The sequence below is a fragment of the Elgaria multicarinata genome, chromosome 2 (assembly GCF_023053635.1).
Source record: "Elgaria multicarinata webbii isolate HBS135686 ecotype San Diego chromosome 2, rElgMul1.1.pri, whole genome shotgun sequence".
Lineage (NCBI taxonomy): Eukaryota > Metazoa > Chordata > Lepidosauria > Squamata > Anguidae > Elgaria > Elgaria multicarinata.
Genome location: NC_086172.1, coordinates 103,444,767 through 103,469,214, shown reverse-complemented (window position 1 = coordinate 103,469,214; position 24,448 = coordinate 103,444,767). Strand labels below are relative to the sequence as shown.

Here is a 24,448-nt window from a genome sequence, read left to right as displayed (position 1 = left end):
GGGGGCCACCATCGAAAAGGCCCTATCCCTCGTTGCCACACTCCGAGCCTCTCTCGGAGTAGGCACCCGGAGGAGGACCTTAGATGTTGAACGTAGTGACCGGGTATATTCATGTCGGGAGAGGCGTTCCGTCAGATATTGTGGTCCCAAGCCGTGTAAGGCTTTATAGGTCAAAACCAGCACCTTGAATTGGGCTCGGAAACATACAGGCAGCCAGTGCAAGCGGACCAGAGCAGGTGTTATATGGTCAAACCTTCTGGTTCAAGAAATCAATCTGGCCGCTGCATTTTGCATGAGCTGCAGCTTCCGAACCGTCTTCAAAGGCAGCCCTACATAGAGCGCATTGCAGTAATCTAACTTGGTGGTTACCAGAGCATGGACAACTGAAGCCACGTTATCCCTGTCTAGATAGGGGCGTAGCTGGGTCACCAACCGGAGTTTGTAGAAGGCACTCCGTGCCACTGAGGTCACCTGGGCCTCCAGTGACAATGATGGGTCTAAAAGAACCCCCAAGCTACGAACCTGCTCCTTCAGGGTGAGTGCAATCCCATCCAGAACCGGTAGAACACCCCCCATCCTGTCAGCGGAAGCACCTACTAACAGCATCTCAGTCTTGTCTGGATTGAGTCTCAGTTTATTAGCCCTCATCCAGTCCACTGTCGCAGCCAGGCACCGATTCAACACATCCACAGCCTCTCCTGCTGAAGATGAAAAGGAGAAATAGAGCTGCGTGTTGTCAGCATACTGATGATAGCATACTGATGATAGTTCTAGGTGCCTGAATGTTGCCATATTCTATGGGACACATAGTTATATTCTAATGGACTGGGTAGAAATTATCCAAAGTAAACATTTTAAATCAGGAAACATTGCTATGGCATCACAGACTTAAAATGCGTTGTTACATTTTTGCAGGCGCTGTTGTTGTTGTTTATTCATTCAGTCGCTTCCGACTCTTCGTGACTTCATAGACCAGCCCACGCCAGAGCTTTCTGTCGGCTGTCGCCACCCCTAACTCCCCCAAGGTCAAGTCTGTCACCTCCAGAATATCATCCATCCATCTTGCCCTTGGTCGGCTCCTCTTCCTTTTGCCTTCCACTTTCCCTAGCATCAGCATCTTCTCCAGGGTGTCCTGACTTCTCATTATGTGGCCAAAGTACTTCAGTTTTGCCTTTAGTATCATTCCCTCAAGTGAGCAGTCTGGCTTTATTTCCTGGAGTATGGACTAGTTTGATCTTCTTGCAGTCCAAGACACTCTCAGAATTTTCCTCCAACACCACAGTTCAAAAGCATCTATCTTCCTTCGCTCAGCCTTCCTTATGGTCCAGCTCTCGCAGCCATAGGTTACTACGGGGAATACCATTGCTTTAACTATGCAGACCTTTGTTGTCAGTGTGGTGTCTCTGCTCTTAACTCTTTTATCAAGATTTGTCATTGCTCTCCTCCCAAGAAGTAAACGTCTTCTGATTTCCTGGCTGCAGTCAGCATCTGCAGTAATCTTTGCGCCCAGAAATTCAATGTCTGTCACTGCCTCCATGTTTTCTCCCTCTATTTGCCAGTTATCAATCAAGCTGGTTGCCATAATCTTGTTTTTTTTTTTTTTTTTTTTTTTTTGAGGTTTAACTGCAACCCAGCTTTTGCACTTTCTTCTTTCACCTTTGTCATAAGGCTCCTCAGCTCCTCCTCACTTTCAGCCATCAAAGTGGTGTCATCTGCATATCTGAGATTGTTAATGTTTCTTCCTGCGATTTTAACTCCAGCCTTGGGTTCATCAAGCCCAGCACGTCGCATGATGTGTTCTGCATACAAGTTGAATAGGTAAGGTGAGAGTATACAACCCTGCCGTACTCCTTTCCCAATCTTAAACCAGTCCGTTGTTCCGTCTGTTCTTACCGTTGCTACTTGTTCGTTATACAGATTCCTCAGGAGGCAGACAAGATGGCTTGGTATCCCCATACCACCAAGAACTTGCCACAGTTTGTTATGATCCACACAGTCAAAGGCTTTAGAATAGTCAATAAAACAGAAATAGATGTTTTTCTGGAACTCCCTGGCTTTCTCCATTATCCAGCGGATATTGGCAATTTGGTCTCTAGTTCCTCTGCCTTTTCTAAACCCAGCTTGTACATCTGGCAATTCTCGCTCCATGAATTGCTGGAGTCTACCTTGCAGGATCTTCAGCATTACCTTGCTGGCATGTGAAATAAGTGCCACTGTCCGATAGTTGGAACATTCTTTAGTGTTTCCCTTTTTTGGTATGGGGATATAAGTTGATTTTTCCAGTCTGATGGCCATTCTTGTGTTTTCCAAATTTGCTGGCATATGGCATGCATCACCTTGACAGCATCATCTTGCAATATTTTAAACAGTTCAGCTGGGATACCATCGTCTCCTGCTGCCTTGTTATTAGCAATGCTTCTTAAGGCCCATTCGACCTCACTCTTCAGGATGTCTGGCTCTAACTCACTGACCACACCGTCTGACCTATCCCCGATATTATTATCCTTCCTATACAGATCTTCCGTATATTCTTGCCACCTTTCCTTGATCTCTTCTGTTTCTGTTAGGTCCTTGCCATCTTTGTTTTTGATCATACCCATTTTTGCCTGGAATTTACCTCCGATGTTCCTAATTTTCTGGAAGAGGTCTCTTGTACTTCCTATTCTATTGTCTTCTTCCACTTCCGCACATTGCTTGTTTAAAAATAATTCCTTATCTCTTCTGGCTAACCTCTGGAATTTTGCAATTAATTGGGCATATCTCCCCCTATCACTGTTGCCTTTTGCTTTCCTTCTTTCTTGGGCTACTTCCAGTGTCTCAGCAGACAGCCATCTTGCCTTCTTGGTTTTCTTTTTCTTTGGGACGTTTTTTGTTGCCACCTCTTGGACAATGTTGCGAACTTCTGTCCATAGTTCTTCCGGGACCCTATCTACTAAATCTAGTACCTTAAATCTTACCGTTGCTACTTGTTCGTTATACAGATTCCTCAGGAGGCAGACAAGATGACTTGGTATCCCCATACCACCAAGAACTTGCCACAGTTTGTTATGATCCACACAGTCAAAGGCTTTAAGATTTAAGGAACTAGATTTAGCAGATAGGGTCCACTGCATATTCATTAGGAATATTAGTGAGCTCATATCTAACTGATCTCTGGGTCTTCCCTATTCTCTTTAGTTTGATTCTAAATTGTGCAATAAGAAGTTCGTGATCTGAACTACAGTCAGCTCCAGGTCTTGTTTTTACCGTCTGTATAGATGTCCGCCACCTTTGGCTGCAAAGGATGTAGTCAATCTGATTTCGGTGTCGGCCATCTGGTGAAGTCCATGTATTAAGCCGTCTTTTAGGTTGTTGGAGGAGAGTGTTTGTTATGCACAGTGAGTTGTCCTGGCAAAAATGTTAGCATGTGCTAACAGACCCAAATTTGGATTAAAACTGATAATCGGCTCATATCTGCTCACGGTGAACTGCCACCTTATCTCTGCCCTCCCAAACATATCGTCAAGGTTAAACCAAATGCTTTTATTTTCTCTAATCCCAAAAGTCTCATATCAGCATGACCCCAAGCTTTAGCCCAGAGACACATATCTTGAGAAAAGCACTACCGATATCTATGGGCTCATCTACACCAAGCAGAATATTCCACTATGAAAGCGGTATATATTACGTCTCAATGGGCCCCAACAGTTGACAGTGCACTTCAATACCCCTATAAAGCAGTAGTGTGGCTCCTGCCTTTTATATACGGCTTTCATAGTGGACTATCCTGCTTGGTGTAGATGAGCCCTATGTCTCAACATACAAGCCAAAAAAGGGAGAAAAACACTGCAGAGAGTCAACAAAGCCTCAATAATTAAGTTCATTAAGGCCTGATTTATGTCAATAATGAACTCTCTGATTAAAAATTTATGTTCAGACCAGATTTGTCCTTCATATACACCAGTGCATTTGTACAGAAACAAGTGTTGGTGGCCAATGTTTAACTAAAAAGATAGTAGTCCAAATCAAAAATAACATTTTATTGGTTTGTGTTCAATGGGGATATTTTGCTAGCTTCTACTACTTGCGGAAACCCAGTTTTTATATTTGCACAAGTATCAAATCATACAGCTAGAGGCAGGACAAATCACTGTGGAGGCACGAATGCTGATATATAAGATGAATTTCTAGCTAAAGTTGGCATTCTGTCCTGTGGGTCTTGCCCCACTGACATGGACTGACCCATTTCAATCCAAATGGAAAAGGACATTGTCCCAAAAGGCTATCACACAGCGAATCAGAAACTTTGAACTCCAAAACCACCTGAGACTGACTACACGCCATTCCAACTATCAGGACTATGTAGAAGCATTTATAATGACAAATTATACATCAAACCTATCAATCCCCAAATATAGGAAAGCTTTTATGTTAGCCAGATTAAATGTTCTACCTTCTGCACGCTTGGAAGGCAGATATAACAATATCCCTGTTCAAGAGTGATTATGCCCATGTGACATGGTAAGTGTGGAAACTGAAGCCCATGTATTACTCCAGTCCTTTTTACCATGACCTCCGCAAAGATCTTATTATCTCAATTCTTTTTTTAAAAAAAAACAGGGAGATCTGAAGCATTTTATTTAGAATATTTATTATCAGACCGGAACCCCCAAATTACATACAATGTAGCTCGATTCTGTGCATCTGCTATCACCTGCCAAAAAATGATGGTAAATCAAGGATAAGCAAGCCTTTGCAGAGGTACCATTAGTATTATGTTTATGACATCTTGTGTTTCAGATACATGACTCTTGTTCCCGTTTTTAACTGGATTACTTTTACAACAGTTGTAATTGTAGTTATTTAATCTGTTGGTCAGTGACTCTTGTCTCCCTGTTTTTAATTGGCTTGTTTTTATAATTACTGTATTTTTATTCTGCTGGTCTATGACCATAATAAAACTCTTGGATTTGGTTATTTGCACAAGTATTAAATTGAATACTTTGATTTTGCTTGCACAAGCGGTTGATCAAGGCATTGCACAAGGTGTTCTGAAAATCACTGCAGAAGATGTTACAGAAGATGTTACAACTTCTTCAGACTAGGTGCTGCTTGGACTAGTTGTGCTAGCTCTGACACCGGTCCAGAGCGAGAGGTAGGTGAAAAAGCAGGTTGCAACGGTGAAGAGGAGCACGTTCATGGGACTCTTGTTAGTGGGCTCCCTGCTGGGGTGTGGTCCCTCAGTAGGTGCCCAACCATACCTATCCTGACAACGGGGATAGGTCACATGCACCCACAGGCCACATGTGTACATACACCCTGAGTATCCATGGTAGGGGAATGTGGCTCCCAGACCCTTCGAAGCTCCCACCCCTGAATTGCACAACACAACCGCATTGGAGATGAGTTTTAATTTGGATGCCTTTCAAGAAGTATCCCATGTAGTGGTCATAACATAAAGGGGGGAAAACAGGGCCAGCCTAACTGTACAAGGAATGCAAACATCTGCTTGGGGTAGGATTATTTTTAGGGGGTATAATCGAAGAGGTGTGCTCCAATATCCCTTGTGATGTTGCAAAGGATGCAATGTTTGGCTCACACATCTTGCATGTCCTAGAAAAACAAGTATAGTTTCTTGGAGTGGCAAAATGTCCCTGAAGAAAATGTAGTAATAGAGAGAAATCACATCAACAATCTGCAATACAACAAAGCTAATGAAGCTCTGATTTAAACAACAGCAGCAGAAATCATCCTCTTTTTATATGATAGTATGATTTCAGGATTTTATTATAGAGACATAGAAAGCCAACTGCACAAGAAGTACTAATGGTGGGCTGCTGGATTGCTCACAAGAAGTATTTACAATATTGGGCCCAATGGATCAGAATACATTTACACCTTCACAGCACCTCAAAATTCACCTTAATAAACAATGCTTGCATCTCACATTCCATTCAGTACTCATAATTTTTTTAGCCACTTCCAGGTACACAACAAATGAAAAGAAATTTTGCATTATGCAACAAATCCAATTACATACTTGATAGTGCAATTCTACTGGAATGTACGTCCCATGGGGTTCAATAGGACTTACTCCCAGGTAAGTGTAGGTTACAGCCTACGAGTCTTATTTGTTCTATATACAACTGAATACAAAGAGTAAGAATTGCATTGTGATATAATAATGTTAAGAATATAGGTTGAGAAAAATATACTGGCTATCACATAATAATTTTAATTTTACTCTCAGCCTATAATGCTGTGTTTACTGCAAGGTCAGTTAAGTTACTATAAGGGATTTTTAATGAAAACAATTATAAATTTAAAATAACTGTGTTTAAAGCATTTAACAATCACTAGGGTCAAGTGATTACAGCAGTTACAAGACCCCTGGGATATGTTCACACCAAAACAAAGTGAATAAATTACCTCAGCAGGCGTGTGTAATCACTAAGTGACCACAAAGGTCATGCAGTGTACAAGCCCAGCCGACTTTCATGCAAAACCAATAATAAAAATTTATCAGTCAAGGAAAAGAAGGGGGGGAACCAAGTGGGGGGGGAAGTTAGCTGATAGTTACTAAACAGCAAAGACAGGATGCAGAAGGTTAGGTTTGGTGAATGAGATACAGAAGTGGTACAAGAAAAACTGAGAGACAAAAGAAGAAACTTTGGTTAGCTGCATTGAAGACCAGATCTTAAACAGTTTGCTTAGCCAAACCTCTATGCAGACTTTTCTACTTAGATAAATTCCTGGAGGATAAGGCTATCAATAGCTTCTAGTTATGATGGCTATATGCTTCCTCCAGCATTAGAAGCAGCATGTCTTGTATGCCAATTACTGGGGAACACAAGTGGGCTCTCCTGTGTGAATATGACGTTGCTGTTATCTTGACGAATCAGATTACCACGTGGCTAAGCGATGGCCTTGCAGTACAGGCAGACCTTCTGTCTCCAGCTGATGACTTGTTCCTGTCTGAAGGGTTCCACCAAGGGTGAGCTATTCCACCTGCTCCCCTCCCCCCCCCACCTGGAGGCTTTAAAAGCAAGGCTGGAGCTGAAGAGAGGCGCTGCTTCAGGGGGAGAAACGCTGTTCCACCAAGGGTGAGCTATTCCACCTGCTCCCCTCCCCCCCACCACCTGGAGGCTTTAAAAGCAAGGCTGGAGCTGAAGAGAGCCGCTGCTTCAGGGGGAGAAACGCTGTTCCAACCAAGCTTTCTTTTCTTTTTATCTTTTTATCTGGTTTGTTTTGCTGTGAACTTGTATTTAGTATATTTTTGAGTATTATTGTGATGTTGCTGATTAGTATATTGTTAAATATTGTTGTAGTTCTAATTTTTGTAAACCGCCCAGAGAGCTTCGGCTATTGGGCGGTATAAAAATGCAATAAATGAAAATGAAATGAAATGTCCTGCTTTTGGGTTCCCTGTTGAGACCTGTGTGATGAACTTTGGACTGATCCAGCATGGCTCTCCTTATGTGGCACTTATACTCCCTATTAATGTACGATTTGTATTATTATTATTATTATTATTATTATTATTATTATTATTATTATTATTATTATTCATCTGGACACTGGTATGAAGTGGAGAATTGAAGATTAAGGGGAGGATAATGTCATTCAGAAAGTGGTGCAGCCTTGTTCCCTATTACTCCAACAGAATCAGTGGGTGGAAATGGCATGGAAGCAATTATTCACTAAACGTTAGGAGAAACGTCCTAATGAAACAAGCAGTCTGAGAGTGGAACAGGTGTGTGTGGGGGGGTGTCCTTTGCTAGAGGTATTTAAGCAGAACCTGGACAGCCACCTGGCAGGGATATGTTGCAGGTGCATCCTACTTTACAAATCCTGGATTGAATTAGATTACTACATCCAAGGTCATTTCGAACCCTGCAAGGATGGTGTGTGTGTGGCCAGCCCTGCCGGGCAGGCCCTATTCCACACACAGCGACCCCCATCAGCCCAGGTCCACATACAGCACCTACCATGTGAGGCCATGATATAGCACTTCTGGGGGCAATACCCAACACACATGAAAACATGGGTTTCTGGATGTTTAGACAAAAAATAAAAGTCCTACAACTCTCAGCATTCCCAAGCCAACCATGCTTGCTAGGGAATGCTGGGAGTTGTTCGACTTCTTTCTGTCTAAATATGCATAGGATTTCTGGGAGAACAAGAGAGAATTTTGAAGGAACTAGATCTCACTAATAGTCCCTGCTGGGTTTTCTGCTGCTGAATCAATTAGCCATTATTCTCTAGCTTAGAGCAGGATAGAAGCTGACCACAGTTCAGCTCTGTGGCACCTGAAGGTGCTGATGGAGATTCGGTCTGCAGCCTTGAAGAGGGGCATTTAGGAAGTTCTCCACATTGTAATTGCATTTTATTTTTATTTTATAAACCACCCTGGAATCAAATTTTGATGAAGGGCAATTAATTAATTAGTTTTGAATCCAAAGAAAATCAAACACAACCCCACTTGCCCATGTGGGCTTTTCTGGCTCTCTTCCCTTTCAACAAGCCCTCTGGGATAGTGTGAGTGAAGCAAAGAGGACTACTGCAGGACAATGAATTCAGCGGTGCTAGTATGCGCAGGCTGAAGTACTTTTCCATTTATGCAAGATATATTTGGTTCCAAGCTATAAATTTATTTATTTATTTATTTATTGCATTTTTATACCGCCAAATAGCCAAAGCAATTGTCACTTGCTGATCCTAACCGAATGTACACAGTTCCCTTATGCACTATATCAGAAAGAGGGGATAGAGAGCTTTATCCTTATGAAACAAGGCTATAACTCAAAAAAAAAGTACAATAAGTTTAATACTAATTAAGAGTTGCTTTTTAATTATTATAGCCCTGTAATGCAAGACAGACACTATTAGCACTCAAACAGAGTACTTGAGCCTTCAAAGGCGAGAGAGAGAGGCAAGAGAAAGCGGAAAACAAAGTAAAAAATAAGACAAAGAATGGAAAATAAATCAAACAGGAATGGAGAAGAAGGTGGAAGATGGTCAGTAGAGACAGAGAGAGGGAAGGGGTAAAGAAGGGCCAAAATGTGAAAGAGCAGCTATTTCATACTTCTGTTTAGAAAAGAAAACTTTAAAAATCCTTTTATGAACCAAAATTTCACTTCTGTTATCTCCCCAAGGGCCTTCCAAGGGTATCCAGTGGGATTTAATGATGTCATTAGGGGCCTTTAGAGACACGGTCACTAGACAGAAGTCATACGAGTGCAATGTCAGAGCCATACTTTAAAAGACTTTTTATATAATGATGCTGTTTCATTTTGACAAGGATGCTTTTTTGCTTTTTTTTTTTTAGAAGGCCAGCTCATTCTTTAGGGTCATCTTGCCATTTGAGTCTTCTTACTACCCTCCATCCCCCTTTTAACTAATCTCCCCAAGTCTCCTTCCCATGTACAATCGGCCTCAAAATTTCACACAGGACCGCTATACCTGATAACATGAATATGCCCTTGCCTCGATTTAGTGCAATCGCTGCTGTTTTTCATTTTACTTGTTGAACCATCATGTCAACTTATTAATGGCTCGCTAAGATCAATGGGCTGTTAGGATACTCTTAGCATAATTTAGCCCTATAACAGGTGCCTTGCTCCTTGGAGACTGTATAAAGCATAAGAGGAGCCATCAGTCATCAGGAGGTTAATATGCCTGCACCCCTTTATCTGAAACATATGTTCATCCCACAGCATTATGCTGCTACATAAAGTCCCGTTTCAGCCACATTTTCTACTGCATAAAGTAGGAGAAATGGTAGCAGTTTTGCTCTTTCTCCTTTGCATGCTTCCAGAAACTTGGGTATCGTTCAGGATATGCTCAGCAGGGAGCTCACAGCTGCCATCTAACTATTCAGCTTTTGTCATCATGGGACGCCAGATGACCAAGCACCAGGTACTGAAAATATTAGATCAAACAATATAAAACCATGCTTAATTAACAGAATCATGTTTTGACTACACAGATAACATAACAAGACGACAAGGTGGTGGGGTGAATGCTCTTCAAAGCTCTACCACAATTAGGAGGCTGAAAGTGACACTTGGATAGCAAAGGTTAATTGGGGTCACCACAATGCAGTAATTCCTTACCTAACCAGTCATTAAACTTCTTAACCTCAGACGGCAGCCCCAACTCAGTGAAATCGCCTGTATGAAGCAAGATGTCCCCATAAGGCATCTGGATTCCATCTGTTCTGGAGTGTGTGTCTGAGATGCAGACAAACCGTGTGTGGCCTGCTGGCTTCGGGGTGTCGTATGGAATAGGGTCGACCCTAAAGCAAACATAAGAGATCCCATTAAAATCAAACTTGCTACACACATTTCATTTATTTATTACTTTTCTATAGCATCCAATCACCAAAGCTCTCTTCAAATATTCTGAACACAGCGGGCATAGTTCACTCAAAAAGTAGGTGTAGCATTCCTGAAGAAGTTTCCCATAGGGTTCAGTAAAGCGCTGTTATGCACAAGCCCATGTGCGGGCAACACAATGGGATATTAGAGAGAATGGAAGATCTGAACAAACCTGATGTATCCCTATCTGGATATATCAACCCAATGCATGTTACTTGTGCTCCAAGCACCAGTAACTTCTACTGAGACCAGAAATATAGAGGAGCACGTACAGACTTTCCATTTCTCTGTTGCCCCATCATGCTGCCTGTATATATCCATGAACACATAGTTGTGGGAGGGGGAAAATAGGCCTATGGGAATCCTGTGTATGGATGTACTCTTATTGATGGTAGATTGTGTCCGATATTTCATAATATAAATGCTGATATATATCAGAATAACACACCACAAATAAATATATGCCTCCTCCCTCCCTCCCTCCCTCTCTCTCTCTCTCTCTCTCTCTCTCTCTCTCTCTCTCTCTCTCACACACACACACACACACACACACACACAGAGCACCATTTCTCAGGAAGAATGGATGATTAGCATTTTGTTTTTACCTTTGTTAAACAGTACTCTACTTATTTAGATTGTTGCACCAATAAAGTGATTTACAGTTTTACCCCACAGCAAACTAATGGTTTATCTCATGAAGCACCCTCAATTCAAAAGATGCAGCCAAATGTACTAGTAATGAAAGTATTTCAAAATTACATTCATGTGTTACACTTATAACTTAATGCCAATACTTATAAAGATAATTTGACAACATGGATTTTGGAAGTACTGACCCCAGATCTGGAACTTTTATCTTAAATTATTAAGACACCGTATGTGTTATTTAGGATTTATAGAATTGTGCTGTAAGTGAACAGAAGGAGGTGCCATTAACAAATGGAACACCTTCATACATGTCATGAACACATACACACACATACACCATATAAGTTCTACTAAAATGGTGATATCACAGACCAGCTAAACAAAGATGATAACTGTGTAAAATCCAATACAGCTAAAGCTGCAGAGCTATACTGTGACCATATTTAAGAGAGGGCAGGGCACCTGCAGCTTTAACTGTTGTGATGAAGAGGAAATTTCACCAGGTTCCCCATATATACAAATGACACCTGCTGAAATTCCCTTTTCAACACAACTGTTAAAGATACAGGAGCCCTGTCCTCCTTTTCATATGGTCAACCTAATTTATTGCATTTATATCCCGCCATTTTTCCTCCAAGGAACTCAAAGCAGCATACATAATCCTTCTCCTCTCCATTTTTATCATCACAACAACAACCCTATGAGGTAGGCAGGGTTGAGAGTCTGGCCCAAAGTCACCCAGTGAGCTTCCATGCCCAAGTGGGGACTAGAACCCAGATCTACTGACTCCTAGTCCAACACTATACCCACTACACCACACTGGCTCTTGATTTTACTCTGTATATGCAAGAATACCATTTCTAATTCATCTGGAACATCTATGATTCCTTGGTTTCAACTAGGCTCAGCAAAATAGTTATGAGTTTTGTTGTGAGACCATAGCTTTTTCAATATTAAACTTGGAATTCTTTTTCAGTTTTTTTCACTAGAAAATATAGAAGGCAAATTATTCCACTATTGCCAGAATGTGGCACATAAAAATTATTGCAAGTTGTTAAATAACTTGTAAGGGATGGCACCTACATTTTTCTACCTGTTTTTGTGGGGTCCTTCTCCTTTTAGATGGCAAAGGAATGATCTATATTTACTGAAGATCTTGCTCACACTTGCAAATATTTTTAAAGGAAAGAAAACCAAAATAATGGGTATGCTGAATAATTATATAGCCCATATAATTGTTTAGCAATCTTAAATGTAAGATACAATTAATGGATTTTCACACACACACACACACACACACACACACACACACACCCCATTCTTAAATTAATAAGGGAGCTATCACAGACCACATTCACTGAGACTGTACTGCCAACCTAGGCACAACTTATGATTATTCATGCTAGCATATGTTTATCTGGTACCTGCCTGCCTGCCTTCCTCTGTTATTACAAAGGGATTCTTTTTTTTTCTCTAGTTTTAATTTCTAGAAAAGCATCACAGTGTAAGCATATAGTCCTCTATGGTTACAATCTTGGTATCCTCCAGAAAATCAACTTCTGCTTCCATTATTTATTTATTTGGAGTATTTTTATCCTGCCCCTCAGCCAAAAGGCTCTCGGAGCGGCTTACAATTTATCAATAAAGACAGTCCCTACCCTCAGGCTTACATTCTAAAAAACACATGACACACAAGGAAAAGTGGATGGGGAGGGAAGAGGGAGAAAAGAAAAAGAAAAAAGAAAAAGAAGACTCTCGGGCATTACTCTCGGGCACCCTTCTCCAAGCTGGTGCCCACCCATCATGAATGGGAGATATAGTCTATTATTATTCCTGAGTTGCACATCTGGAGGGCACCATCTTAGAGAAGGCTATTCTAAAGTTTCTTGTTCAGTTCTGTCTCTCTGCATTAGGGATGAATACTGTAGATTCATCAAGACTATGACACTCCCTTTTGCTTATATACTTTCACTGTACTTCCCTAGCTTCCTACAAACCCATTTGCTATTTTCAATTGTCAAAATCATTTCCCCTACAGGAAGGGGGGTGTATCTGCACAGCACAAAGGCAATTTTCTGCTGCATGGGGCAAAATATTTCCAATATATTTAAAGGGTGCTTTATGTCTGCTTGACACTGTGGAGGACTAGTGGAGATATAAATAATTTTCTTTGTTACTCATGTTTCTTCTGGGTTTTTTTTTAAAAAAATTGCTTTTTGCCTGCTCCTCATAAACTGGCAAAAACAAAGACATTCCTTACAGTTCAGGAGCTTATAGCTCCATTTTTAACACACACACAAAGTAAAAAAATTAAAAAGTAAATTCAATTTGTAATAATTGTTTGAATACACAGTACTTTTAATATACCAAATCTGAAAATTTTATGCCAACCAAGTTGTACATAATTAGATTTTCAATTATGTCCTTCAATCTGTAAAAAGTGCTAATATTGAATTTTCTGAAAATTTTCCTTTTTTTTTCCTGGGAAAAAAGGGGGGACGGATGGTTTTTTCCCCATAGCTTCAACATTTCCCGAAATTTTACCTGTCTACTCATGATTATGGTAAGTATATAGAAGCATCTTCTACACACAAAGCAGTAATGTTCTTTATTTTATTTTATTTATTTATTTATTTATCATACTTATACCCCGCTCCTCAGCCAAAAAAGGCTCTCGGAGCGGCTTACACTTAGCAAAAAAGACAGTCCCTGCCCTCAGGCTTACAATCTAATAAAGACATGACACACAAGGAAAAGGAGTCAAGGAGGGAGGGAGGGAGGAGAGAGAAAGAAAGAGAGAGAGAGAGAGTGTCCAGCAGGAGCAGGCCCCGATGTTACTTCTGCCTGCTCCTGTCCCCTCGGTCCTTCTTCTTCCCCACAGGGCCAAGATGGCAGTTTGCCCTGTGGGGGGGGGGAGAGTCCAGCAGGAGCAGGCCCCGATGTTACTTCTGCCTGCTCCTGTCCCCTCGGTCCTTCTTCTTCCCCACAGGGCCAAGATGGCAGTTTGCCCTGTGGGGGGGGGAAGAGTCCAGCAGGAGCAGGCCCCGATGTTACTTCTGCCTGCTCCTGTCCCCTCGGTCCTTCTTCTTCCCCACAGGGCCAAGATGGCAGTTTGCCCTGTGGGGGGGGGGGGGAGTCCAGCAGGAGCAGGCCCCGATGTTACTTCTGCCTGCTCCTGTCCCCTCGGTCCTTCTTCTTCCCCATAGGGCCAAGATGGCAGTTTGCCCTGTGGGGGTGGGGGAAGAGTCCAGCAGGAGCAGGCCCCGATGTTACTTCTGCCTGCTCCTGTCCCCTCGGTCCTTCTTATATATATATCAGTTAAAAACTTAAGATACTGACATTGTTTTAATGCACAAAAGTAAAAAAAAGCAACAGTTGCCAGACATTCATAGTTTCATCTGTTAACATTTATATGGAAGTGTTTGATGATACTTGGAGTAAAATGATTAATTGTAAGGAGAACTGTTTTGTCCTCTTTTGCACCAACAGTCCACATATATCTAAGTTCTATATATGCTGGTCACCCAAAACCAGTGATATCTCAAGTTCTGGACAAGTGAAACTCATCGTCACTATTTCAATCTGGTCACTAGATTTCCAATGATTTTTTTTTTTTTTTCTTTAAGAATGTGTTCCTTCAGTCATTTCCGGATGAACAAGTTCTTTTCTAGTATGGTGAACGTGATTTAGCCTGATTCTAGAAAGAAACAACAACATTTTAATGAAGACCTTATATTAAAGCTGTACACCAACCAGACCTAGCCAAGAATTCCAGCCATGTTGAAATTAACTAGTTGAATGCCTAAATAGGGATCAGGGAATAGATTGCGTGGACTGAGAAGGTAATTACTTCCCCAATACTACACAATATGTCAGCAATGAAACTGGAAACAAAAAGTCGAAAAGCAGTGATCTTGACTCTCCTACCATTGTTAGTAGAACAACTGCTTCCCTTAATGTACTTCAAATGCCAACTCTGGAGTGTCTCATACATTTGCAGATTTTTTTGGACCACTAGACCTGAAGCTGAAGCCAAGTTCTTAAACTCTATAAAAGAAGAACATGCCCAACCCCAGTGTACTTCAAACTATCTGAATTAAGAGCCTGGAAGTTACAGCAAGAAAAGGCTCTCTTTCCAAAAGGAGTAATGCTGACAAGCTCTTAACCCTAACCTTGTTGGCAAGTACCACAGTCGTAAGAGTGTCTTAATGACAGAAATAAAATGGCATTGGTTCAGACCTCAGGATAATGAACTGAACTTCATTTACTTTGTTATAGGATGGCACTTGAAGATGGCACAGTTATCACCGTTCCAAATGAACTGCAGATAGCAAAAGGGGACTACAAAAAGAATTCATAATCTTGATGAGGTAGTAAGGGATGTTCAGATCATCATTTAAGGTGAGGAAGTTAAGAATTAACTCAGAATTGCATCTGCACTCTTCATGCAGGAAGACTTATGAGTGGATGTCCTATTAAGTATGTCGCGTGGATGATTCTGAAAACACTGTCCCTGTGATGAGCATAAAATGTACACCAGTTTTTACATTAACTTGCCTTTGGACATTCAAGAGTGCATGACTTCCTGTATTTGTGAACAACACAGGATACTGATGAATGATACACTCCAACTTGACGCAAGAGAAGTAAAATTGGCACTGTCTGATCTAGTGGGCAACCTGTAGCCTTCCAGATGTTGTTGGACTGTGACTCCCATTGGCAATGCTGGCTAGAGCTGATGTGAATTGCAGTCCAAACAATATCTGGAAGGCTACAAGTTGCTCACAGCCTGGTACACAGGCTGGTATCTCTACTGAATGGCCCAGAGCAAGGCTTTCCCCTCCCCCTTCTGACAAATGCTCTGTGTATAAGACCTACATCAGGTAGCTTTTTCCTGACAAGATGTGGTGATGGTGACAGCGAACCTTCTGGACTTCTGTCTGAGGTGCAGCAGTTGATAGTTGATGCCTCTGTGATGAAAAAGCTGGCAACTTAGGGCCATCTCTAACCTTACAGAGCTATTATGAGGGCAGGAAATATAAAGACTGTATAACAACTTGTACACTGAACAGTTGCACAGAAATTAATATAAAATATTGCATCCCAATAGTGAGGCAATAACATGTAAAGATTATGATTATGATGATGATGATTATTCATTAACAAAGAACTTTTAGTCCGGTTATGTTTGTATCCTGTGATTTTACTATTTTTGTTGTTTATTCGTTGTCGCTTCCGACTCTTCGTGACTTCATGGACCAGCCCACGCCAGAGCTTTCTGTCGGCTGTCGCCACCCCCAGCTCCCCCAAGGTCAAGCCTGTCACCTCCAGAATATCATCCATCCATTTTGCCCTTGGTCGGCCCCTCTTCCTTTTGCCTTCCACTTTCCCTAGCATCAGCCTCTTCTCCAGGGTATCCTGTCTTCTCATTATGTGGCCAAAGTACTTCAGTTTTGCCTTTAATACCATTCCCTCAAGTGAGCAGTCTGGCTTTATTTCCTGGAGTATGGACTGGTTTGATCTTCTTGCAGTCCAAGGCACTCTCAGAATTTTCCTCCAACACCACAGTTCAAAAGGATCTATCTTCCTTCACTCAGCTTTCCTTATGGTGCAGCTCTCGCAGCCATAGGTTACTACGGGGAATACCATTGATTTAACTATGCGGACCTTTGTTGTCAGTATGGTGTCTCTGCTCTTAACTATTTTATCAAGATTTGTCATTGCTCTCCTACAAGCATATAATTTGATGCTAGATCAGTCTGCAGCATCCTGGAGATTTCACTTTTCTTCGAAAATAAAACCATGTTGGTGTTCCTTAAGAATGCAAAGGTAATTTTGAAAGTGTACAGTAAGCCAAAAGAAAGTTATCCCACATTTCAAATGGCAACACTGATTCAATAGTAGATATCAAAAAGTGATTAAATTAATCACTTAAATTAAAAGTTAAGGTACGAACTCCAAATGCCTTTCACACATAATCACTCTTCATCAAAGGAAATAACTTTCCCAGCTGTTTCAACCAGTTTATGTCTGTCGGAGGTGGTGATTCTGAGTAGGATCCTTGTGTATCATTTTAAACGCATGACCTCAAGGATTAATTTTGAAAATCCTAACTACAGGATAGGACACATGGAAGTCAAATTCATATCATGTTTGCACTGTATGAACAAATTTTGCCAGACATGAATATGTATCAAAAGTATAGGAAGATGCCTGCTAAAATGAGCTCTGTGTCTCCATAGAATCTCTGACATTTTAGCTAATTTTTACTCCACTAAGGGCACAATCCTATGCATGCTTAGATAGAAAAAAAAAAGTCCTATAGGTCCCAGCATTCCCCAGCCAGCCATGCTTTTTCTGCCTTGTGCTATAGGAAACCAGCTGTTCACCTGGAAGCAAAATATACAGTGCAAGAGGGAGCTTCTGTATAGTCTTTCCAAAGGTTTCACTTTCTGACCCGAAGGCAGCACCCTCTCCGGGAATAAGATGCAATTCAGTCTTCATTCCACCTCAAAATGACCATTTTTCTTCACAAAAGCCAGCAGTTGTACATGCTGCTCTGCTATACGATTAAGCTTTCTTTCTACAGAAGACAGAACAAGGCCAAGAAACAATTTTCAAAGGCAAAGGAAGGGCTCTTGCTGGGTAAAACCCAGTTGCCCCCATTTTGACTTACAAAAGAGCAAAGTCTTTGAAAACAGCTTTAGGACATGTTTCTCAAACAGCAGCCTCCCTCACCCCCGCAGGCCTCACATTAACCCAGTTTTGAAACAGTTTGTGGAAAGCCTGGTGGGGTCAAACAATTCAGGAGGGGCAGGGGAATGGAGGGAGTCAAAAATTTTACTAAACACACACAAGCTTTCAGGCATGCCTAAATAATGGCAACTCTTAATCAAAACATATTTTATATTTTTTAGTGATGTTACTTTAGGCAATTAAATCCATTAAATATATTCATTATTAAACAAGTAGCCAAATGGACAAAAATCTTAACCTATGTAGTACAGACACTAAAATGATTATGTACCCATGTATTAAAAGCTATCTGAACTCTCTATGGCAGACATTAATAAAAACTTTGATTAAGACAGTGGAGGCTGGCAGCACCAATATCAGTGGCGTGGTAAATCCGCTCTGGGTTTCAATCAGAACCAGATGGTACGTCCAACATGTGGATAGCTTCTTTAGAGTTCTGAGTGGTTCTGACTGAAGCCCAGAAAGGATTCACTGCCCCATTGACATCAGAGCCACCAGCCTCCATTGGCCTGAGAGGAGGAAGCCTTCCTACAAATCTTAGCTATTATATGATATTTTATATGTTTTCAGAGCATATTGAAAAGAAAATAATTGTAATTGTAACAAAACCATTGAGTATATTTGCAGACACTGCTGTTTTACGGACAAGTAAAATCTCAGGGACTGTATCGCTTTTACTGTTTTCTATTGGAAACAATTCTAAATCAGACTATTATCTTTGGGACATTCATTAAAATTAAAGACTCATAGAACTCGAAAAGATGAGACAGCCATCAAGGTCAATCCATAGCCCAAAGACATGAAACACATGGTTATCAATATCAATGTCATGAAGGAATCTGTTGCCAGATTGTAGCACTTTAGATGCAGGTTGGGAGTGGGAGTATAACTCTGAATGATCCCATATACAAAATTCCCAGCACATAAAAAGTTATCAACACATGAAGGAGAAGAATTTTACCTAGCCTATGCTAGTTTGCCCATGCTGGAAGCGCACGTAAAATATGACAGTGGGTAACAGTTTTTAGAACAGATCAGTTCCCCAGAGGTTGACATTTATAATCCAAACAAGGAATCTTGAAAAAGGCAGAAGGGGGGGGGATGCACTGTGTTGAAGACATCTTTAAAAAAGAACAATCAAGATTATGTAGGTGAGTCAAATTGCAAAATGTAGGACAAGAAGTACTAGACAATTTTAGAGTTTTATTTTGGGTTTTAGAGTTTTAAATTTTGTATACTTGTTTTTATCTCAATTTTAGAATTTCTGTAAACCGCCCAGAGAGCCCTGGCTATGGGAGCGGTATATAAGTGTAATAAATAAATAATAAATAAATAAATTTGATCTGTGCAAAAATCCCTTCCTAAACCAAACCATGGTGCTCCAAGATGAAGCAAAAGAAATATATTAGGTCTTACTTGAAAGACTGCAAGGAACGTTTCTTCTGGATAATAAGAAGCTCGTTGCTTGTCTATGACCTTGAGATGCTAATGTAAACCAAGAGTGAGCAACCTGTGCCCTAGAACCATATATGGCCGTTGGCCTAATTTCATGCAGCCCTCAACCTAATTTGAAAAGCTCTCTGTAAGTGATCAGTTCAGACAACCGGCAAAGACTTCCCAGGCATTCTGCTGGGCAGAGAGCAGTAGAGACAAGAAGAAGGGGTGTTAGAAAGCAAAAAAAGAATGAGAGGGGTGGGTGGGAGATAGGGTAAGAAAAGGGGGGGCAACCGCTTTTGGCTTTGGCCCAAGCCACCACTAGCATGTGGTCCCAGACAGATTACTCCAGAGGGAATGCAGTCCTAAATGCAAAAGGGGGGGGCATAAAGGATTTAACCAGCAGGATCACACATTTCTTCTCCCCAAGCCTTGCTTCTCTCCCCTAGAGATTTACAGGTGATGAATCTGATAGTGTGATTTTGTATTCTCTGATTATATCTTGTTTTAAATTGTGATTGTTGTATGTCACCTAGAGAACTTGTATTATGAGATAACTAACAAATAAATATAATAATGAACGAATACATAAATAGATTTCCCAACCCTCAAAAATCCTGCAGCCATGGTTTAAAAATCACGTTACCACTGTAAGGGGACAATCTTATGGTCCCTCAGAGGGCATTGCCCCGGGACCTGTACATATTTGAGATCTCCCTCTCCAAGGATGGAAAGAGTGGTCTGGAGAAGTCTCCTACTTGTGACTGTAGAAAGATCTATAGCCGGTGCTTCTCTGATGTCGGAACTACAATGTCAGAGAAGACGAAATGGAGGTGTATCACAGCAAGCCAAGAGAAGTTGTGGATACACCGGATCCAAAGCCTCAAGTGGCCCTAACTCACACCTGGAAAACGAGGAAACTAACCCAGCCCTGAAGCTGGCATAGGATATATCCCTCTCCGATGGGAGCAACGGGAGGGAAAATAAACTACTGTAAAATGCCAAAAAAAATTAAAAAGGGGGGGGGGAGACGAGGACACGTCTTCTGCCAGCAAAACTTAGGAAGATGTGGTTCCTCCACCTCAGTTTCTTGCTTTCCCCACCCCACAGAAACACTCTTAATCCAAATCAAAAATGAATTCACCTAATTGGCTGTGCAGGTCAAATCAAAACCTAGGGCTTGTCTACACCTGCCACTTATCCCAGGATGATCATGAGGTCATCCCTGCACGTCCAGATTACACACAGCTGATCCCGGGGTGAACCAGGGACGAGCACTCAGTTCTCTTGAGATAGCTGGGACTGTTTTTTCCCTGCCGTCTCGGGACCATTCTGAGCTCCCCGGGCAGTGTGGCTCTCCTTCCTGGGGTCCTTCCTCTTCCCCACAAGTAGAGGGCTCAGGAAACAGGCACGGAGCTGTGCAGGGGGAGTCTGTGGGCATCGGGGGGGGGGGTTAGCATTTTTGCCATCTGTGGGATGGCGCTTGCCATCTTCCACTGTCGAGTTTGTTTTGCTTTTAAAAAAAACTGTTCCTTCATGCAGGATTGCGCCCACGCAATTGTGTAATTGCTTCCTCTTTTTTTAAAAAAAATGTCACCCCGGAACATCTCTCTTTACTTCCCATACAATTCGCTGGCGTGTGGCCCCTGAGGGATGATCCCAAAGTGGAAAGCTCTGTGATCGTCCCTCCCCACTCCCCAAAGGACTGCAGATTGAGATGAGTCCCAAGACTAAATGTTCTTTTCATCTGTTTCATTAATTTTTGTTTCACTTTCAGCAAACACACAAGAGCAATATCTATGAAGTGTTTGTGTAAAATCTGTTAGTTGTTGAGTGCTCAGCAACTAACACCTGGCTATTGTTTAGGATTACCAAAAGCGCTCCACCACCAGCAGCTTATGAACAGAAATGGAAGGATTTGAGCTCAATCAAGAAACAAAGAGGCATAGCCTAACAAATGAATGCATCACTAAACTTGTTTATTTCTAAATTCTGTTACAGGGGAGGCCTTTAAGCAATATCTCTTCAGCGCACTGCATTTCTTCGCCTGTCTAAAAATGCCTTGGAAAGAATTAACCCTCACCAAATCTATAATCTGGCTGTCAGAGAGAATTTTGTACTTCTCTGAAGCCTAAGGTGGTAAGATATTTTCTTTTTCACTACTTTCTTTTCACTAGAGACAAGCTAGACCTAGCTCTTGCCACTGATACTTAAAATATTCCTGTTTCTTGCTTTTAAAGTAACAAGTGACGTTTTTCAGCATTATCCAAAAACTTGAGTATCTTGCCATCCTGTTAGACCTGACCATTTCTTCCCTCATTTTACTGCACTCATGACTGAACTAAGAAGCTTCAGAAATAGAACTAGGTTTGAAGGTTTTAAAACAGATAAGACTGCAATGTCTTTATAAAACTAAAGCAGGCATTTCTAATATCTCCATTATTGTTTGTTTCTATTTTTCAAAATCTCTGGCTTCTGGAGAATCATAAGACGTGCTGTGGTGGATTAGATCAATGGCCTATCTAGTCCAGACACCCATGGGAAGCCCACAAGCATGACATTAAACACAGTAACATTCTCCTTCTCATTATACCTAGCAACTGGTATTCAAAGCCACACTACCTCTGATACTGGGAGTAATATTTAGCCATCATGACTAGTAGTTATTGATAGACACAAGAACAATTAGGCTGCAATCCTAAATGCACTTACCAGGGAGTAAGCCCCATTGTTAGTAAAGAAGAAGAGTGATAAGTTGCCCTTGATTCATTGGTAAGATACAATAAATACAATAAAATAGAAAGCTCTAAAGCAATAGAAAGCCAACACAATATAATTGCAAAATAATCCCTAACGTCTAACCCTAAAACAAGCATTATAAAAATACAATATAAAACCATCCTGTTATGGTGCAGTGAGAACTGGAGATAAAAGCAGCCAAGAAATAAGTATGAGTTAAAACTCCTACTTAAAATTCCAACTCTATTGTAGAGTTAGAAAAAGTGCAAAAAAGGGCAACTAAAATGATCAACAACTTCCCTTTTGAGGAAAGGTTACAACATCTGTGACTATTTGGCTTAGGGGGAAAAAGGTGAGTGAGGGGGAAGATCAGTGATTAATCCAGGAGCACCCCCAAGCTACAAACCTGGTCCTTTAGGGGGAGTGCAACCCACATCAAAATAGATGAAATCCAAGTTATCCAGCCCAAGGAAGCTCCTACCAACAGTGCCCTCCCTTGTCTCTTAGCCCTCATCCTCTCCATTACTGTAGCTAGCCACTAACTTAGATGAATGGACAACCTCAGCACATCAGGTTCCTTGGATGTGCTAAAACCAGTGTGTCAACAGTTTTAGTGTCTTTAGTTTCCCTCAACAATTTTAAACAATGTAAGGGAAATACATGCTATTGCTTTTAATTTTTACAAGTAGTCCAATAAAAATAATTTCAGCATAAAGTGGTGTGCCCACCTTTTGCGAGGCTGGCGCTGTTCACTGAGTTCTGGGCTCAGCGAACAGCCAATTAGCTGTGAGGAGCGTGTGCATGGGTATTGGCATGTTTTGCTACTGAGTGTATTTTTTAAAAAAATAAACGTATCTATGCACAGGAGTGCGTATTCAACACAGTTCATATCCCCCCATATGTTGCTGCGTATCTGTGCTCCTGGGCATACCTCACGAGTAATTTTTAAAAATCCTGTGCCCCGTAGCTATCTGCCTAGCCCTAGCCATGTGTGTTCTACTGATACACATGCAGAACCAACGTAACAGAGCACATGTGCTTCCACTACGGCACTCCTCTAATTGCAGTACAGATTAGTCACCCAAAGGTTCCCCGATCATGGAAGCGTGGAACCTTTGGGAGCATGCCTCTTCCGTTGTGAAAGGGCTGCAGTTGTAGATTAGCCCTGGGAATAAGCATATTGATACTAAGTAAGCATATTGATACAGGACAATAGTCCTAAATGAGCCGTCTCAATATTACTAGAAGTATAGAGCTCAGTAAATACTATCTAGCATCTTGATTGCAAAACAAAAGGAAGATTGTCAAAGATATTGACTGCCACTAGCAAACATCCACATGTTCTATAGGTAGTGGCTACCAGTACATACAATATAGCCTTGACCTCAGCCACTCCTGTCCAAATTTGATACTAGTTATGCCAATATAATCATGGAAGAACACCTCCGAAAGGAGGTGCTAAAGGTAAACCAAAGACTTAGTATGCATGCATATGCACAATATGTTAAATAAGGAAGAAAGATAGGATTCAGTGAGCCCACAACAGTTCAGTAGTGGTATCTGATATAGTACCAATATCTGCAAAATGGCTGCATGTGCTACTTAGGCAAGAGCAGCTAAATCTGCTTAAGTGCCAAAGTATCAATACATGTGATTTTGTAGCTCATACTTTCTAAGCAACTTGAAAGTCTCATTTTTGTTACAATTACTTTTTACCCTTTAAGGAAAATCATTTCTAGTAATTTAGCAGACTACTGTTATCAAGAGAACTGTAGTCTAACAATCCCTTTGAGAAAGTCCTTCATTGCAACTTGAGAAACAAAGGTCTTTCCATAGTAAGATATCTTCCTTCAATTTAACATATCTTTATAGCCCCTTCTTCACTTGTCATAGTGAAGAAGGTTGTCATATAGTTTGGCCTTGAGCAATTATGACTCTTACAGACTGCCCCTTTCAGCATTTACACCTCCATAGAAGATGAACCTTTGCCAATCATAGAATCATAGAATAGCAGAGTTGGAAGGGGCCTACAAGGCCATCGAGTCCAACCCCCTGCTCAATGCAGGAATCCACCTTAAACCATCCCTGACAGATAGCTGTCCAGCTGCCTCTTGAATGCCTCAAGTGTGGGAGAGCCCACAACCTCCCTAGGTAATTGGTTCCATTGTCGTACTGCTCTAACAGTCATGAAGTTTTTCCTGATGTCCAGCTAGAATCTGGCTTCCTTTAACTTGAGCCCGTTATTCCGTGTCCTAACGGAACACTGACTGCCACTAGCAGTCCTAATGAACATTGCTGAACCTTTATTTTTTATAACTTCTCCACAGCGTCTAGCTGAAACACAACAAATATAAGCCAAAGGGATTGTGAGAAAGGCTTGCTGTATGAAAAAAGGAGCTTTTATATTAATAATGTAGTAAGAAGAGGTTTTGTGGCCAACCACACTATAGGTTATCTATGAACAAATTTGTGTCTATATTTCCACCTTCAAAAATTAATGAATTAAAGAAATA

At 41.2% G+C, this 24,448-nt stretch overlaps 1 protein-coding gene across 4 annotated transcripts in view; it reads right to left on the bottom strand.

Moving 5' to 3' along the window:
* Positions 1–24,448, bottom strand: part of MPPED2 (metallophosphoesterase domain containing 2) — a 147,816-nt gene that overhangs the window by 81,938 nt on the left and 41,430 nt on the right. For 3 of the 4 annotated variants that reach the window (XM_063118782.1, XM_063118785.1, XM_063118784.1), the window contains exon 3: positions 10,095–10,276. In XM_063118782.1, coding sequence (XP_062974852.1) covers positions 10,095–10,276 — 182 coding nt within the window. Of the gene's footprint in view, positions 1–10,094; positions 10,277–24,448 lie in introns of those variants that run through there. The other variant, XM_063118786.1, reaches the window with a different exon arrangement.